At 35.8% G+C, this 18,995-nt stretch overlaps 1 protein-coding gene and 1 long non-coding RNA gene across 2 annotated transcripts in view; one reads left to right on the forward strand and one right to left on the reverse strand.

Annotated features, from left to right (window-relative positions):
* Window positions 1-441: 441 nt before the first annotated feature.
* The window catches only part of LOC136855135 (uncharacterized), a 65,998-nt gene continuing 47,444 nt past the window's right edge, over window positions 442-18,995 (reverse strand). Inside the window, exon 3 of the long non-coding RNA XR_010857920.1 lies at window positions 442-1,971. This is a non-coding gene — a long non-coding RNA (uncharacterized lncRNA). The remainder of the gene's footprint in view (window positions 1,972-18,995) is intronic.
* Window positions 15,446-17,030, forward strand: LOC136854702 (piggyBac transposable element-derived protein 3-like). The gene has a single exon (XM_067131288.1). The coding sequence runs from the start codon at window positions 15,564-15,566 to the stop codon at window positions 17,028-17,030; it is 1,467 nt and encodes a 488-aa protein (XP_066987389.1). The 5' UTR covers window positions 15,446-15,563.

Below are 18,995 nucleotides of genomic sequence, written 5' to 3' on the forward strand. Positions count from 1 at the left end.
GCTATCCGAGTAAAGCTGTGCGTGGGTCGACCTGTTAAAATTCTGTTGGCCTTGCACTGAACGTCACTGATTCTCATTGTTCGGCAGTTCGAGCCCGTGAGGTGACGAACCACTTATCAATTATAATTTCCCTTCGGCATTGTTTCCGAGGTAGAGAGAATAAACGATTTTTTATTAAACAATTTTATAATATTATATATATATATATATATATATATATATATATATATATTATATATATATATATATATATATATATATATATATATATATATATATATATATATATATAATATATAATTTATATATATATATAATTTCAATGATACAGGTCCAACAAATTAGATTCTTTCTTTTTCTAAGCTTTCCGAGGGCGGTCTGCCTCCATCTTCAATGGATCAAATAATTTAAAAAATAACACGTGCATGGTCGGATGTATAGGCCATGATGGTCAACGTCTTAAGCTTGCCGCACACTGAGCCGGAACGGAACCGCCGCCGAAGCCACCGAAGCCTCAGAACAGAACAGAAACGACGTCCAGCGCGCACACTGAGCCAGAAGCCACAGAACGGAACCGACGCAGCCAGTTACATGTGGTAGTAGAAGGTCATGTGTTCTGCATTATAATCGACAAATTATGAGTGACTCACAGCTCAGCAGCGATGAAGAAGTGCTAGTGCTATGTCTAGCAGTAAAGGCTGAAGAGGAGGAGGAAGAAGGGAAAGCAGCAAGAAAATCAATGTGGATACATAATATATGCCAATCAAGGGAGGGAGAAGGGGAATATAAAACATTAATCCCACATTTAAAACGGGACAACATAAAGTTCTTCCAATATTTCCGTATGAGCTACGAAAAATTTTGTGAACTACTATTACATATAGAAGCAGACATATGCAAACAAGATACAAACTTAAGAAGCTGTATTTCAACAGAGGAACGGCTAGCTGTTACACTCAGGTATGTAATAAAAAGTTAGATTTCAAATATTTACTGCTACACACTTAATGAATGTTCACAATAATTCCTTTTGTGAAAACAATTATTATAGTTAACAAACACAAACCAAAATAACTTTCTGTAGGCACAATGTTTTGTATTTTTCAACAATATTTATTGTTACACATTTTATGAGTGGCTACACTGCTCCCTAGTGTAAGAACATGTGATTAACAAAATTTATAAATTTGTGTACTGATTATGATTAGTTTTGGATGTGTGAGGTAAGAAATGTGGGTTGTATTCAGTAGTAGATGGTGATACGGCCAGGAGCTGTGATGAAGCTCCAACTGGTGCAGATGGTATTGGGTAAGGGCAATGTGCTTCATCAGAAGCTGGTGACGATGGTGATGTCAAAGGAACAGGTGTTGAACTATAACCTGAGAAGGTTGGTGATGGGGAAATATGATGCAATGGAGGTGAACTAAGGTTTTTGTATTCATATTCAGAGAGCAAAGAACTGATTCGAGCTTTTATTTCAACTTGTTGAAGGGGGGAGAAAGTTTGACAGTTTCCTCAACCATTTTAAAGTATGCTGTTAGATGGTCTCTAACTGAACTTTTATTTGAAAAGTATGTTTTAATTATATCGTGAGCGGAAGCTGAAGTATTGCACTTTCTTCTTTCTGAGGATGATGTCCTAGTCGCTCTTTTAGTAGGGGGAGAATACTGACAGAGTCCGAAAGTGCGGCAGCGTCTTCTTCATGTAACTCATGCGGTGTGATGTCTCCTGACGTCTCTTCATCATAGGTTCCTACTCCTGAGTCAGGGTTCTCGTCCTGCGTCCCGATGTCTCCCAAACTACTTGTTTGAGGTCTTTTTTGAAGTACATGCACCTTCAAAAAAGACATTTGTTGCTCATACTTCCATGGAGCGGCATTAACTGCTTTCTGGCCACTCACTGTTTTTTTCCTGTTCAATGCCTTTCTGTAGCAATCTCTCAACGAACCCCACTTCTTTTTCAACACTGGCACTGGAAAAATAGTAAGATTTAGCTTAAGCAATACATTTAAAATACAATTATGCTATTTATTTTATTCACAACTGAAAGTGTGTGTATCTCTTTTCCAGATATCTGGGCCATGGCGGAACCTACAGGGCACTGTCATTTAGCTACAGATTAGGAGAGTCAACTGTTCGAGACATTGTTTACTCCACTTGTAAATCTTTTTGGGAGAAACTGAGACCAATAGTAATGGCACCACCCGACATCTCGAAATGGGTACAAGTAGAAGAAGGTTTTGCAACCAAATGGCAGTATCCAAACGTAATAGGTGCTATAGATGGCAAACATGTAGTGATAACAAAACCAAATAATAGTGGCTCACTATATTTCAATTACAAGAAAGAATTCAGCATTGTGCTGATGGCGCTAGTAGAAGCTGATTGTAAGTTCATCATAGTAGATATTGGAGCCCATGGGAAAAATAGCGATGGTGCCATCTTTAGAGACTCAAAATTAGGTAAAAGTTTGTTATCTAATACACTGAATATTCCACCACCTAAAGCGTTACCTAATACAAATATTGTACTCCCTCATGTCGTGGTCGGAGACGAAGCCTTCCCACTAAATAAGAATATCATGCGGCCTTATCCAGGATCTCAGTTGGCTAATAATGAAGCAAATAAAATATATAACTACCGACATTCCAGAGCTAGACGTGTCTCTGAAAATGCATTTGGCATCTTAACAAAAAAATTTAGAATTTTTAGTCAGAAACTACAGATAACACCTGACCATGTTGATACTGTTGTTTTAGCAACAACGTGTTTGCACAATTTTCTACGAGATGATACACATCTTTGGGGCCCAGGTGAGCTTGAGGAAAAAGAAATACCTAAGGGAATTCAATCTATTTGTGGCGTGGGAGGCAATGCTATGTGTGAGGCATTCGACATTAGGGATAGCTTTAAAAACTATTTCATTTCACCTCAAGGTAATGTACAGTGGCAGAATGAAATGATAAACAGAGGGAAGAAGCACCATTAACATTGTGAATTGTAATAGACAAAGTAATTTATTATTGTGCATCTAAATATAAGAGCAATTAATTAAAATGGATTTTTCTTACCTGGCATTTCCATTAATTTGGCAATTTCTTCCCAAGCATTCTCCTTCCTAGTATTGTCCTAATAATATTGATGACCAATATTATAAATTATCTCAAATTGGAAGACATAATTTATGAGTTTTTCGTCAATATCTGTCATTGCTAATGATTGGTGCGTGTTTTTAAGCGTGTAATTAATTAGAGCATGCACTGAAATAAACCCAGCACTGCCTGCTTCAATGGTTGCTATCACACTAACCTCCGAATTCCTCAGCAACCCTCTCCAAAACAACCGCTGCAGTCGTTCTGCGCATGCGCAGCATGTCAGACGCCACCGACGCTTCAGAAAAAATATCTTTCAAAGAATACTGCGTCGGTTCCGTTCTGTTCTGGCGCGTCGGTTCCGTTCTGTTCTGGCCCAGTGTGCGCAGTCAGGTAAGAATGCATGCTTTCGATTTCTATTGGACGTTTCGGTTCTGTTCGGGCGCGTCCGTTCGGGCTCAGTGTGCAGCAAGCTTTATCCTCCTTACCCACACCCTCGTTCTGCATGCGTCACCACCACGTGACCTTCAAATCTGTATTCTTTCTCCTTCGGGGTGTTCATTAGCTCGGCTAATCCTTTTCACAAGTTTATTCAACTTTTATCCACGGCTTCGTAAACTACCTGGCAAATGTAAAATCCTCAACTTGTTTCCAACGTTTCCTTCCATGGACTCTTTGGAACACGCCATGAGAGCGCTTTCTGCTATGATGCGTGTGGTTTTCTGCGCTGTGAAAAATGAATTTCATTTTATCCCAGTCATTTTGGGATTCTTTTCCCAGTAGTCTTTTGCCAAAGCTGGGACCTGATTGATGTATCTGATGTTCTACCTATGTTGTTTGCCTCTTTCATTGCATGTTTTGCTGGTCTGTCCAGACTAAATTCTGAAAGCTTGGAAAAAAGAATCCCCCTTTTCTTAACCTTCATCATTGAAGGTCTTCCATGGAAGTAATAACATTTTGCACAGTGCCTTTGTTTTTGGAGTGTGGTATATGTATATATATATATATATATATATATATATATATATATATATATATATATATATATATATATATATATGAAGAGAGAGAGATTCCTGCTGAAGCAAGCAAAGTACATGGGTACTTTGACACCAGCATATTTTCTCGAGAGAAATTGCTCCGTTTAAAATACAAACCTCACAAAGAATTAGAATATAAGATGAAATTACAAGAAATTACTCGCAATTTTCAAGATTTCTTGAATCCACGACACCGCTAGACATCGACACTTTTTAGTTTTCTGTACAAGAAAACTACTGAGATGGCTATTGGTCTGTCCATCCGGACTTTTTCTGTCGGCCCTCAGATCTTAAAAACTGCTGAAGCTAGAGGGCTGCAAACTGGTATGTTGATCATCCACCCTCCAAGCATCAAACATACCAAATTGCAGCCTTCTAGCCCTAGTATTTTTTTTATTCAAGGTTAAAGTTAGCCATAATTGTACTTCTGGCACCGCTATAGGTACCAACAACACAGGTCAACACTGGCCCGTGGCTCAGTTTCATGGGCCGAGGCTAACAGTTTCGTGAGCAGCCGTTTCATGGGACGTGGCTGAAAGTTTCATATAGTATTATACACTGTACAGAAAACTCTACTGTGCCGAAGAAACTTTGGTGCATTTTTTTTACTTGTTTTTTATTTGGGACTAATTGCTCAACAGTAACCAAGGTGATCACGCTTGTCAGAGGTGCACTGGAAGGCAGACACGGTGGACAAAACGTTCCTGAATCCTCTCATTAAAAAGATAATCCAATAAGACCAATGCCAGATGACCCCAGTACTATTCCTCCAAGAGATAACCACAGCTTTACAAATCCCAGATGATCCATGTAATCCACCTCCTATCAAGAGCAATGCACAAGAATTAGCCAGTAGGAAAACAAATCCGTCCTGAAAATCTTCATAAATCCGTACCAGTACAATTAAAACAGCTTTTTACCTTTTTATATCTACATTGCCTGAAGGACACCACTCATTTTGCACCGAGACGCGGGTCGATGTGTAGTTGTCGAAATGTAGGGGTTTATTCAAATTACTCCGTTTGTTTTACAGGACTTTTCAAGAAAAATTTGCAATTTCAGATTAGAGAAACTATGTATACGTAAAGGGGTATGTATATGCATATGTATATGTATGTATGTACAGTATGTATGTGTATATTATACTTATATATATATATATATATATATATATATATATATATATATATATATATATATATATATATATATATCTATATATATATATCTATATATATATATATATATCTATATATACATAAAAAACAAAAACATTGTAAATAATAAACAATCTCAAAACAAATTAGAAAACATTAAAACACTGCTTTGGAATAAACTTAAGGCAAAACCAATTACGAAAGAAAGAACAGGGATTTGGCAGGATTCAGCATCTCGTACAAGAACCGATTGAAACTCACTCTCTCTCTCTCTCTCTCTCTCTCTCTCTCTCTCTCTCTCTCTCTCTCTCTCTCTAGATTCTCGCCAAAAAGAATCTAGTTAATTACTATGGAAATAGACTCTAAATAATATAAAACATTTTACTAACGCTCCTGTACATATCTCACGTCAGGCAAATATTTTCTTTCGAAAACTCCACAACAAGCTATCGTTGCCTTAAAAAACTAAATAAATAAATTATATATATATAAATATATATATATATATATATATATATATATATATATATATATATATATAATCAACGGATTACTGTTACTTTCAGCTTCATAAAACCTACAATTTTCTATGAAAAAAAAAAAAAAATCTTAAGTTTATCACATGCAAATCAAAAGCAGGCTGAATCAAATCTCCTTATAATCATTATCAATTTTCCTGAAAAAACTAGCTTAGTGATAATAATCATATAAATCCATACCTTTTCTTTTCTCTTTTTATCCCCCCAAACCGCCCCCCTGCCCCCGGCCACGTGGATTGGTTGATGGTTTGTGTTGTCCCGGAATCTGACTGCCTTTGTTTCAGTGAAAAAGAAAACTATATTAGTTAAATGAGCGTGATACATAGGGAAGGTACGCTATCCATCAGTACGCTCTAGATTCTACCAGTTCCCAACAGCCTGGGCAATACACGGGAATCGATTGTATATTTTACAAAAACGTTCGTTTAGTCCCGCTAATCCTCTTAGTGACTGAGAATCATTAAAAATACTTGCAATGAAAAGTGTCATGCAAATCTATGAACTTTGCAACTGAAGTTCGACCAAAGCGTATTTACATTTGCAATCAATATCGACAATGAACAGTTCATTAAATACTTATTATAAACGTTTTCAGTCAAATAAAATATATTCATATATAAATTACATCCTGCAAAACCAATGACCCTTACAAATGACTTTTTACCAATGAATATTTCGTTTAAATATTTAGGAATAATTGCATGATTAACTAATAACTGAGCATGAGCCATTTTCTCTGAATGCATTTTGGAAAATCGTAAGCATTCCAAATCGTAAGCATTCTTCAAAAAGGCTGATTGTAAGTTATCTGGAGTCATAACTACCAGGGTCACTATGGGTGAAATCTTGTGCAAGAGAGAGAGAGAGAGAGAGAGAGAGACAGCGAGTCACTGAATATTACGGAGAAACAGTTTCATTCCTTGCTAAATGCCGTTCCATACTTAAAAGAAACGGTGCTTAAAATAACTATTTCGCTAAAGCCATCCTGAAAAACAAGAGTTTATTTCCTTTTACCATTCTGCTCTACAGTCATTTCTTCTGCGACAACACAGCAGAAACAGAAAAGACCTTGTAATACTTGACACTGAACTATACTAAACAGACCGATATTTTTCAAGATAAATTAAATTAACTACACATACACAAGAACCAAAAACAATTAATAAATGAACAAAATAAAACAAAAAAAAACTACGATGACATAAAGACAGAAAAAAAATCTTAGATACCAACGAACAGACGGATAAGTTCCCTTCATACAATGATTCAATTTCTCCTTGTCCCACACATACTTCTAAACAGAACCGGGCAGTTGAACATGAAACAAGAACGATTTGTAGTTACCCTGACATCGGTACATTTTCCTTATAAAACTATTTTCCTGAACCACCAAAACTACAAAGAATTGGGAAATAAGGTGACAACACAAGAAATATATCAATTTTCCAGAAGAGTATATTCAAGAAGAGTTCTTGAATATACGAGATCGCTGGACATCGAAAAAGTTGTTTTCACTGAAGAGCTAAATTGCTTAATAATAAACAATTGGAAACACTGTCATTAACAAATCGATATACAAGAAATTATTTTGTTAGACTAGCTCCTACCTAATGTAACCCCGCTAAGACGAATCAAAATGACCTCCCTTTATAACTATTTGATCAGTTCTGAAGACAAGATTAGTGATTTTGTAAACAGACCAACAGCGATTTACAATTGGGCAATAAAGGAAGATATAATGCTTACTGTACTGAAAGTTTAGTGTTGTTTTGCTGGAAACTGACGTTCGATTATAAGGATTTTCTTTCTTCTAATATTACAGTAACTCGTAATCAACGATATGAATAATTACGATAAAGCCCAAAAGAAAAATACACAAACAAACTTACCAAGCTACACACACACAAACACACGCGCACATGATATGTGTATGTGTTTGTGTGTATGTATGTATATATATACATATGTATATATTTATATATATATATACATATATATATATATATATATATATATATATATATATATATATATATATATATATATATATATATATATATATATATATATATATATATACATACACACACACACACACAGTATATTATATAACAATGCCGTTACCAGAAGTGTCAGAACCAAAAATATTCTAAGAAACAAATTTTAAGAGACTAAAACTATAAAATATACCAGCGATGTAATGATAAAAGAAAAACCTTGGATACAAACTATGACAGATGGGTATCTTCGACTGTTTCCTACTCTCCACTGATTAACTAACCCAGCAACGTTTCTAAGTTCAGTCAAACCGAACCTTAACGAACTTTTCTTTTATAATTTTTTGTTCCATTCTAAGACAAAGGTAAATCAACGAACATTAGATTACAACTGGGCCATAAAGATGAACGTTTTAATGTCCTGACATTTTGCAATAGTGTTTTGCTAAAAACTGATGTACGATTATAAAAAATATTTTTTATAATGATATACAGACCACTTAGTTTGAAATCCAAGATACGAATACGTATGATGAAACACAGAAAGAAGAATACAAAATAGAGAGACTTATCCAGCTCCAGTAAAGCAAAAACCTGCTCCAACTGACGGATACATAAAAATAACAAACAGTAAAGAACTTGGAAACAAGTAAAAGAATTCATTTGCAATTAGGGATAACGAGTACAGACCTGAAGTAAAGCAATCAAGGAAAAATCCAAAAGAAAATTACACAAGTTATGGCAAAATGTGAACTCAAAGAGATTTAACCCCACTGAATGACGCAAAAGGAGTCCCACGAATCGTTTTCATACATTAACACTCAAAAATTAAATTTCGAAACGTTCTAAGCACCAAACTCGAATCCAAAAATGGAGATCGAAAAGCTTCTCCTTTATGCAAACATTCAAATTACTAAAATCGAACTACATCCGCCAAAGCCAAATCATTTTCACTCAGCAGAAACAAATCACCATTCTTTACTATTCATTTTTCATTATTAACCTAATTACTTTCATGTTTGAGGTTATCTGAGTATTATTTTCTCTTTAGTTTTCTGTAAAAGAAAACTATTGTGCCGGCTTTGTTTGTCCGTCCGCACTTTATTCTGGCCTCACTTGTTTCTGTCCTCCCTCAGACCTTAAAAACTACTGAGGTTAGAGGGTTGCAAATTGGTATGTTGATCATCCACCCTCCAATCATCAAACATACCAAATTGCAGCAGACTAACCTCATTAGTTTTTATTTTCATTTAAGGTAAAGTTAGCCATAATCGTGCTTCAGGCAACGATATGGGACCCACTTAGAGAAGGTCAGCAATTCAAAGGATTATCGATGACTCATCCGTCTACTGAGGTAGCGTGGGCCAGAGTACCTGGATTTATAGTCATCTCATAAAACTGATAATGACTATAGTCAAACCAAAATGTCAAGGCGGGGGACAGGTGGTTTCTCCCGGACTATATCGTTCGCAGTTAAGAATATTTTGGTCATTCTACCCATACGGAAACCGCCGTACTTAGACCTAAGGCCTCAGCGGTAAAGGCGGATTAAGCACTCAGGTGGAGTGTCTGCTCCTCCGTATTTATCCCGGATTTTCTTTGTTTCCATTTCTTCTAAATGCGACATCGAGTAACCTTCGCGTGTGTGTGTTTGTGTGCGTATATTGTTTGTGATATATATATATATATATATATATATATATATATATATATATATATATATATATATATATATATATATATATATGTATCTATATATATATCTAACATCAAAACGATACAGCCTCTCAAAGAAACACAAAGGGAAAGGTATGGTTGACCCTTTACAAGTATACAGATTTTAAGTATACAGTTGTAGAGATTTGACAAGAGATAACCTTTTATAATCTTTTAATTGCGCTACCTATCCCAGAGTAAGACTGCCTCCAAACTATCTATTAGCCAAGTTGATCTTATTGAAAGATTTTATCGGGTATTTGGGTCACGTCTTTAAAGGATTGAAATTCCAGCTTGTATGACTAGGATTTAACTCTTATCATTATAGAGTCATACAATTCGTTTGGTCCTTCATCTTCGGCTATATATAACAGCGTTTTACATATGTATATTGCCATTCACTCTAATCACCCTGTAAAGAAAGTACGCCCAGACGTGTTCTTCCTGCTTCAGCAATGGAAAAAGCGGAAAAAACTGAGGCGTGTTCTCCCTGCTTCTGCCAGGTCAGTCGCATACGACGTTCACAATTACTTTGCGAGAGAAAAGTTAAACAATGGGCCCTTGACCAATGTGACGAGAGTTTACGATCGGGAATGTGGAGCTACCAATATTCCCAGGATTATGGAAAGAATCATCAAAGAAGGGAGAGACACGGAAGAAGAATTTGGAGAACCAACGTTCAATGGTTCAATGGTTTACATCTGACTTTAGTCAGATGTAAACCATTTTAATAAGAAGGACAAAAAAAAAAGAAAGAAACGAAAGTGTGGGTGGAGGGATTGGTCTCGCACCAGTCAGTACAGAACTTATTAAGGCTTTACTATAAGCTGATGAGATTTTTCCCTATGTCTACAACGGAAAATTTCCTTAACTTTTAGATTCGAATACGAAGCATTCTGATGAGACATCCTGTCATCCGCCTTGACATTTTGGTTTGACTTATAATCTAATTGATTCAGGATTTTATCTAAAGAATGGAGGCTATGTTTCAGATGTAAGCATCCGTGAAATGCTCAGTGCCAGTATTTCAGATTATGGTTTAGCATATAGGGTCAATGAAATGCATTTAAGGGTCAGTGGGCAACAAAGGCAATGTGTCAAGCATGCAGTGCAGTTGTTGTCAAAATCATGTGCTAGTGCTCCAAGATATCTTGGGGAGAAGGGATTGCTAAAGTCAGACTGGAAGCCAACATCATTTTTTATATGCTTATCAATGACTGGTTCGATGTAATGAACTCGAATCATAAATATGGGGACACAAAAATATGCAATGGTTTTGGGACATGCACGGAACAACAAACCGAAATCCTGCATAAAGTTATTGATTGCATGCATGCAATGAAAGTTGAATCTCTAAAGACAAGGTGCCTTTATAAATTTCAGAACATGTCATACTTTCGTCAAAGTCGGCCATCGGTCTGTTCAGTATGTTGAAGGACTCATTCAAGTTTCATTACCTGTTAACTCAGAGACTGAATCAGGATTGTTTAGAGAATTTGTTTGGGTGTATCAGACAAATGAATGGTCCTTATGATAATACAAACCCACTAGACTTCAAATACAGACTCAGAAGTTTGTTGTTAGGCATAGATATGGCTATCATTAGTGATAAAACTAATACTAACGCAAAGTTGAATGATAATGATATGCTAACAAATGTGACTGGAAATGATGGTAATCTGCAGCATTCAGATGACAGAAAACTTTATTTAGAGGTCTGCTTAACAAGTATCCTATTCAGAGATCTTGAAGTTGTAACTGAGAAAGATGATGTGTATGGAACAGATTCAAACACAGAACTAGACGATGCTGATATTGAGAACACAGCCAGCACTGTAATAGAAGAGGAAGCACTGCGCTAAATAGGTGGCTATATTGTGAAGAAATATTGCACCAAATTCCCAATAATACCATAGATAAATCGTGGACTGCATTAGTCAGCAGAGGTGACCTACATGTTCCTTCCGAAGAATTCCTTAAACAGTTGAGTGTTTTAACAGAAGTGTTCAATGCAATCCATGGGAAAACTCTATTGGAAGGGAAGGAATGTTTAAAGACTCTTATGTGAACTAATGCAGTCCGGAGTGAACATGCCTGAAGATGTGGTGGCTTTTTTTTTTTATCAAAATATCGGTGTATTGTAGAATACGACATCTGAACAATGCAATAAGGATAAATAAAAATCTAAAGGATCAGTGTGATAGGGGACAGGAAAGGAAGAAAATGAAACTTAATATGCAATGTAATGCAAAGAAATGGCCTCCGCACACAAACACGTGTAGGTGTGTATATATATATATATATATATATATATACATATACAATATACGTGTGTGTATTACTTGGATTTTGCATTCTTGCCTTTACTTTTAAGGAAACTAGATAGTATTTCAATGTTAAAAAGTACAGAAATATTAAATCTTTATATTTGTAAATGTGAGTGCAAATATATTTGCAAAAAATTACATAGTTATTGATGAATTATGATATTTAAGTATTCTGTAATAAATGAAGCAACTATTCCTGCAGAAAACTCGATTGCTCCGAAGAAACTGCGGTGCATTTTTTACTTGTTTATCTACTGTCACCAAAATGTCAGTTACTTGCTCTTATATGCTTTATCTGTATCTTTTTTTTTCTTTTTTTTCTGCACAGTAATTCACGATGTCCATTACCTATTCACCAACGCAGTTTCCTAGCTTATTCATTTTTCATTTCTACATTTACTTTTCATTTTGCTTGGAGGTTAATTAAGTATTACGTTTATTTTTATTACTATATCATCAGTACCATACTGGTTCCACGAATATTTTCTCTGAACACAATATCCTGAGAGTAATTATTAATGAAGAACTTGATAGGTTACCTTTAACTAATCACGAGTGGTAATTGCAAGTGGTGTTTCGTCTACCTACAACAGAGACAGTCTCTCTCTCTCTCTCTCTCTCTCTCTCTCTCTCTCTCTCACACACGTATGTTGCAGAAGGTTTCTCCACAAATGGGTTCCATCCACGAATCAATATAAGCGTACATGCGGCAGTGACCGTTGTCTTTTATTTTTTTTTTTTTGGGGGAGCTACCTGGTTTAAGGGAACAATTCATGTTGTAAAGAACTTATAATATATATATATATATATATATATATATATATATATATATATATATATATATATATATATATTATAATAAAAATGACTATACTGGCCTATTCCCATTTACTCTTAGGATCAGGAGATCCCTATCCAAGCCCGCTTCAATATTTATCGATCTTTCCCTCTCAAACTACCAAACCCTGAAAGGATTTGAGCCTATTTTGATTAATCTCGTTTCTTCTTAGAAATTAAATGAAAACTGAATTAGGAGAGAAAGAAAATGAACTCCTTGACTATTTCAATATCTGCAAAGGTAAACAATAAGAATCTGCTCCCGCGTCTATGAAACTCCAAGGCCACTCGATTAAATCATGCAAAAGCAATACAAATATTAAAATTCCGATTAATCAGGGGAAAACCAACCTTTCAAGATAATACATCAGCATCAAAACCCACTTAAAAGTCAGCACCACTAACCTGGAAACAAACTCTTTTCAGCTGAAGCCAAACAACGCAAGCGCAATAGATACTGATGACAAAAACCGAGACCTATTTAATGCTACCGACAATACACTCGTTTCATGCTTGGCGGCATGCGCGGTTTTCCGACCTCTTCTCAAATGACACTCGCGAAGTGTTTTTGTCTTACTACAAATGATTTGAACCATTCTAAGGTAACGACGGAAGACTTGTACCTTTCGTGTTTCGAGAAATCCACAAAGTACTACTTTGCAAGAACCTCATATGAACGTAAGCTAAATGAGAAGGGTGTTTCCTTTGAGAAAACCGATATAATCACCTTATTGAGATCATAACTTCACGTTATACTCTCTCTCTCTCTTTCTCTCTCTCTCTCTCTCTCTCTCTCTCTCTCTCTCTCTCTCTCTCTCTCTCTCTCTATATATATATATATATATATATATATATATATATATATATATATATATATATATATTATATATATATATATATATATATATATATATATATGAGAAAAACCAATCTCAATTTTATACTTTCTCTCTCTCTCTCTCTCTCTCTCTCTCTCTCTCTCTCTCTCTCTCTCTCTCTCTATATATATATATATATATATATATATATATATATATATATATATATATACAGAGAGAGAGAGAGAGAGAGAGAAGAGAGAGAGAGAGAGAGAGAGAGAGAGAACAATTCAATTCAAAACAAAGCAAAGTGTATGGAGGAACACTTCAGTTTTCTATAACTGGATCATCAGGATTCAAGTAGTAGTAATCTCTTTCTTTACCACCATAAGCAAACTGTTTAATGTAAAAACAATTTGTTCTATAATCCTCGCCTTTTCGTCATTAATAGACAAGCCCATTAAGACCACTATGGGAAAAAATGCGAGTCAAGATACTGCCATTTTCTACCTCTTCCTGTTGAGTCAGGGATGAAATCTTTCTGCCAAAACCAATTTCAAAGAAGCCTAATCAACACCACGATGAACCATTCACATTCATTTATCTTGGCCTTTATGGAACAAACTTTTCTTTCCTTCTATTAAAACATCGCTCACCTCCTATTACTTTCACAACTCCATCGATCCATCCCATCCCAGGTGTCTCTCTTATTCTTCATAAATTGTCTTCAACTCTCTTAAATTCATTTATTTACACCTAACATTGGTGCTGTTCACAGTACACAAAGACCACGGAAAGACTACCGCAAGGAGTTTACATGCGCTGGACATTTAGCGGCCCCATGACTTAATTAAGATGAAGTAAAACAGTGTTACTTGAAAAGGTCAGATAAGAGCAAGGTCAAGTGAACATGGGTAACAACGAAAGACAAGACCTGGACAACAGATAATTGTTCACCTCCATTTCACCAAGTTTCTAAATGTACACCATTACAGGTCGTTTAACTTCCTTCAATTAACAAATTAAGCCAAATCTCCTTTTTCTCCTGCATTAACCAAGTGGACGAATTAGTCTGCTAATTAAAATACACGTGTAATGCTGTTATTTTGGGTTGGTACTTCTGTCTGCCCACATGGACTAATTCGTCCTCTTACTAGTGCTTCTTCCTGACTGACTCCGCCCATTATCACCAACATCACCACCAGTACTAAACAATCTTTCAGAGGAGGATGTGTTGATTTTATCCTCGATACAACATAATTTTTGTGTATGATGGATGAAATACAAAGTAAAATAGATTTATTTTTAAATTATTTCTTGATAAATGTATATATTATCTTACATATAAATGCAAAATAACATGTAAATACTATTTGCTTTGTGTTTTATTGTTTTTTTTAATTACTGGACCTTTTAGTCAGTTGGGAACATCGGAGCACTGATAATTATAGGCCTAATTAGTCCAACTGGGCATAGCAAAGAAAGACCTTGTTTTCTTACAACATATCACTTGATATACTCAAATATAGAGATTGTTATGTACACAAATTATTGTTTGACATCATTGCGACCACAGTCATCACTACCAAAGCCACAACTACCACCATCATCGCTGCAACCACTGCATACTAACCATCATCACTATCATCAATTTTTATGACTATCTACATTACCTCTTTGTCTAGATATTCCAAAATCTATTTTCTATGGAAGAAGATTGCAAATTAGCTGCCAGAAATTTGGAATGCATTCAGGAAATTGAACTAAATGAAGTACTAAGTGAAGAGGAACCTGATGATGATACTAATGATCCACCTATTACATCAAAGACTTTCATCAAGATATAGAGACTGGTAGGTTTATTCTAAAGAGTAAGGTAAAATGACTACTGTAATCTCATCTTTGAAATGCTTTTTTTTCCTTAAAAAAATGTAAACAGTACTTGAAATTATTGGTAACTTTTCAAGCCTAATGTAGAATAAAGGGGCTGTTGACTATACCGGGGAAGAGGGAACATAGTTGAAAACCAGAGTTATACAGTATGTCTTCAGTTTATCTTCAATTTATTTTCAATTTATTTTCATTAGAAGAGGATGAAGTTCCAGTGCTTGAAGATAGATCCACATTTGATGCTGGAATCGAGGATACTCCTCATTCCTCTGATGAAAATGAGACTGTTGTGCTAGAAATAAGTGCTGCTTCAGAAACGCCAGGAACATCATCAGGAGCCTCTACCAGGAAAGTAAGAAGTAAATCAAAACTTTCTGGTACTTCATGGAAGGTAGCTGATTCTGAGGTATCTTCATCACATGATTATCTTGGCCAAGATCCAATATTCAATGATGACCTACGGCAGCCATTTCAGTATGTGTGTGACTTCCTTGATGATGACATTATGGACACTATTGTAGCACAGTCAAATCTCTATGCAATTCAAAAAAATCCAAACAAACCTCTAAATGTTGACCGTAATGAACTAGAACAATGGCTGGGTTTGAGTATCTATTTTTCAATAAGTAAACTTCCGAATATCAGAATGCATTGGTCAACCCAGCTAGGTCCTCTTAGGGAAGTTGCTGCAGATGTTATGAGTCGTAACAGATGGGAAGAAATAAAATCCAAATTTCATATGGTTGATAATTCCATCCTCGATTCAAACCCCAGAGGAAACAGGGACAAATTATTCAAAGTCCGCCCCCTTGTTGATAAACTGAGAAGCAAGTTTCAGCAAATCCCGATGACTCAAAATCTTTGCGTTGATGAACAACTTGCTCCTTTCAAGGGAGATAGTAGTTTCAAACAGTATATACCTAGTAAACCGCATAAATATGGGTATAAGTTTATGGTTCTTGCAGACAGTCAGGGTATGACTTATGATTTTATGCCATACACGGGGAAAATTGATCCAGTCGATGACCAAAATGTTCCTGACCTTGGTGCTAGTGCCAATAGTGTGTTACATTTGGCTCAAGTAATCCCTACAGACTGCAACCATCTTTTATTCTTTGATAACTGGTTTACCTCTGTGCCACTCATGCAGCACCTGTCTACCAGGGGTATTTGGTGTTGTGGAACAGTCCGGGTTCCTCGCTTGCCAGGAATAAAGAATTCGAAGGATGCAGAGAAAGCTTTAATGAAAAAAGGTAGAGGTTCATATGAAGAGCTAAGAAGCACAGGTGAAGGATGTGAGGTTACCTATGTCAAGTGGTACGACACTAAAATTGTGAATATTGTGTCAACTTTCGCAAAAGCCAACCCCATCAGTAAGGTCTCCAGGTATGACAGAAAACTCAAGTGTAGGATTGATGTAAACTGCCCTGACATTATTTTGCAGTATAACAAGTCAATGGGGGGAGTAGACTTGGCAGACTGCCTTATTTCCCTATACAGGATAACTATAAGGTCCAAGAAATACTACCATGGTACTACTTTAGTAATGCTAAAAATCATATACAGAATGGGAAGGGAAAAGTTTGACAATGAAGTCCACGGTGGAAATGATGTCTGAATAAGGATGACTGTTTGAATGTGCAGTAGATTTTTTACTGAGGGAAACAGACATACCGACAGGCAAAGAATGTTCACTCTTAACGTGCAAATATGACCCAATGCTTTAAATTTGCAATTGTATCCATGGCATAAATATTTCTTTCAACAACTATTAGTTTGAGATTACAAAATCACTCTGTACAGCTGAAAACTCGTAACAAAAATACATTCTGATGGGAAAGCTGAATTTACTACTGGTGGAAAAAACTCATTAATTTCCGCAATCATCAACTACAAGTAATTAAAACAAATGGCCAGCATCGTAACACAAGAATTGTTTCGGCAACATCTGTGTTTTTATCATTTAATGCTAAAGAACTACCTTCTCTGGAGAAAAAAATTCTTTGCGCACAGAATTTCTTCGTAATCAGATGCAATACGAACTGATACGAACTAGATTGCGAAATGCCTAATATTAAAACAACAAAAAATGTTCAGTAACTGGAAAAATCCAAACCTGCAATAAAAAGACGATAATGAGAGATAAGCACTGCATAATGATAAAAAAACGTCCATCCCATGGAGCGAAATTAATTTTAAAAAGCCCTTAAAATACATTAGTGATGGATAGCCAATTTCATTTACTTAAATTTATGTAGCATCTACTTATTTCATTCCATTCAGTTTCTATTGCTTAACACTTTTGCATCTCATTACAATTGATATGCTCGTTACCATTTGGAAGGAATAGTCAAAAACCCTAAGGAAAAAGTTGGAAACCACCTTGTGGCAATCAATTACAGCAAACACTACTACGGATATTAATGACTTGTTATTAACCTGATTCTAAGTCACCTAGGCCTACAATTTGTGATCAAGGTTGCGCTTCATGGAAAAGGAAGATAAGGAGTTTATCATAAAGACGATTTAAGAATTGAAGTGTGAGCATAAGTCTCGGTCTTTATTAAATGAATGACTGTGTTTTCATGGATACTTTTCGGTCGAGTTCCCTCTAAATCCGAGGAATTTCCACTTTATTTCTTATTTTCGTCTTTCCATCTTAAAAAGCTGCAGTCATAAAAAGTAGCCTAAATCTTTATCAAGGTAACTGTGGTCTGTCAACTTAAATTACTGGCTACACTCCCACCCCAAAATGTTCAGTTAGACCATACGGTTAACACGGCTGCGTTGTTTGCCGGGAAGCTAAAGATATCTTAATAAATTCGTTTTTGTCTATTTTTTCTGCAGGATATAAAACTCATTGTCTGTGACGTAGATCATGATTTTTGTGTTAACAGGTATTTTTACCCAACAGACTTTTCCTGGAAGTTTTGTTATGAAAACTTTTAAAAGTAAATATATAGAGACTATATCAAGAAAGCAAAACGACAGCAGCCTATGGCTGAATTTCTCAACCTTGCTTTGGCTGGCTTTGGCTGTCTTTTAATGTTAATGTATTTGTCGAATCAACGCAAGATTAAGGTATGAAATTGTTAGAAAATTTGAATACCAAGGTCACCAGAAAAATTTATGCGGTATGGTAAGCATGATCTTGGTAACCCTCATCACCCACTATCCCAGGAATCTGTGCACCGACCCATCTCCCTCCATCCCTCTTCGCTTCTTAAGCCCACCACCAATACTATAGTTTCTCTCTCTCTCTCTCTCTCTCTCTCTCTCTCTCTCTCTCTCTCTCTCTCTCTCTCTCTCTCCTAAAGCATACTACACAAATATAGTATCACTCAATCTCTGAAAGAAAATGTAACGAACGCAGCAGCTCTATAAATAGGCCTAGGATTGCACAACAGCAGACTCTCTCTCTCTCTCTCTTTTTCATAACACTGCATTCATTCCTATATTGTTCCACACGATTTTCATTGGATACTGCGCAAATTTTAACTCTTCATTTCACTACGCAAGACTGTGTTTCCTATTATGTGTGCATTTTGTTCATCGTGGCGTCATAATTTCATTTGAGTAAGCT

This window comes from Macrobrachium rosenbergii, chromosome 30 (genome assembly GCF_040412425.1).
Source record: "Macrobrachium rosenbergii isolate ZJJX-2024 chromosome 30, ASM4041242v1, whole genome shotgun sequence".
Classification (NCBI taxonomy): Eukaryota; Metazoa; Arthropoda; class Malacostraca; order Decapoda; family Palaemonidae; genus Macrobrachium; species Macrobrachium rosenbergii.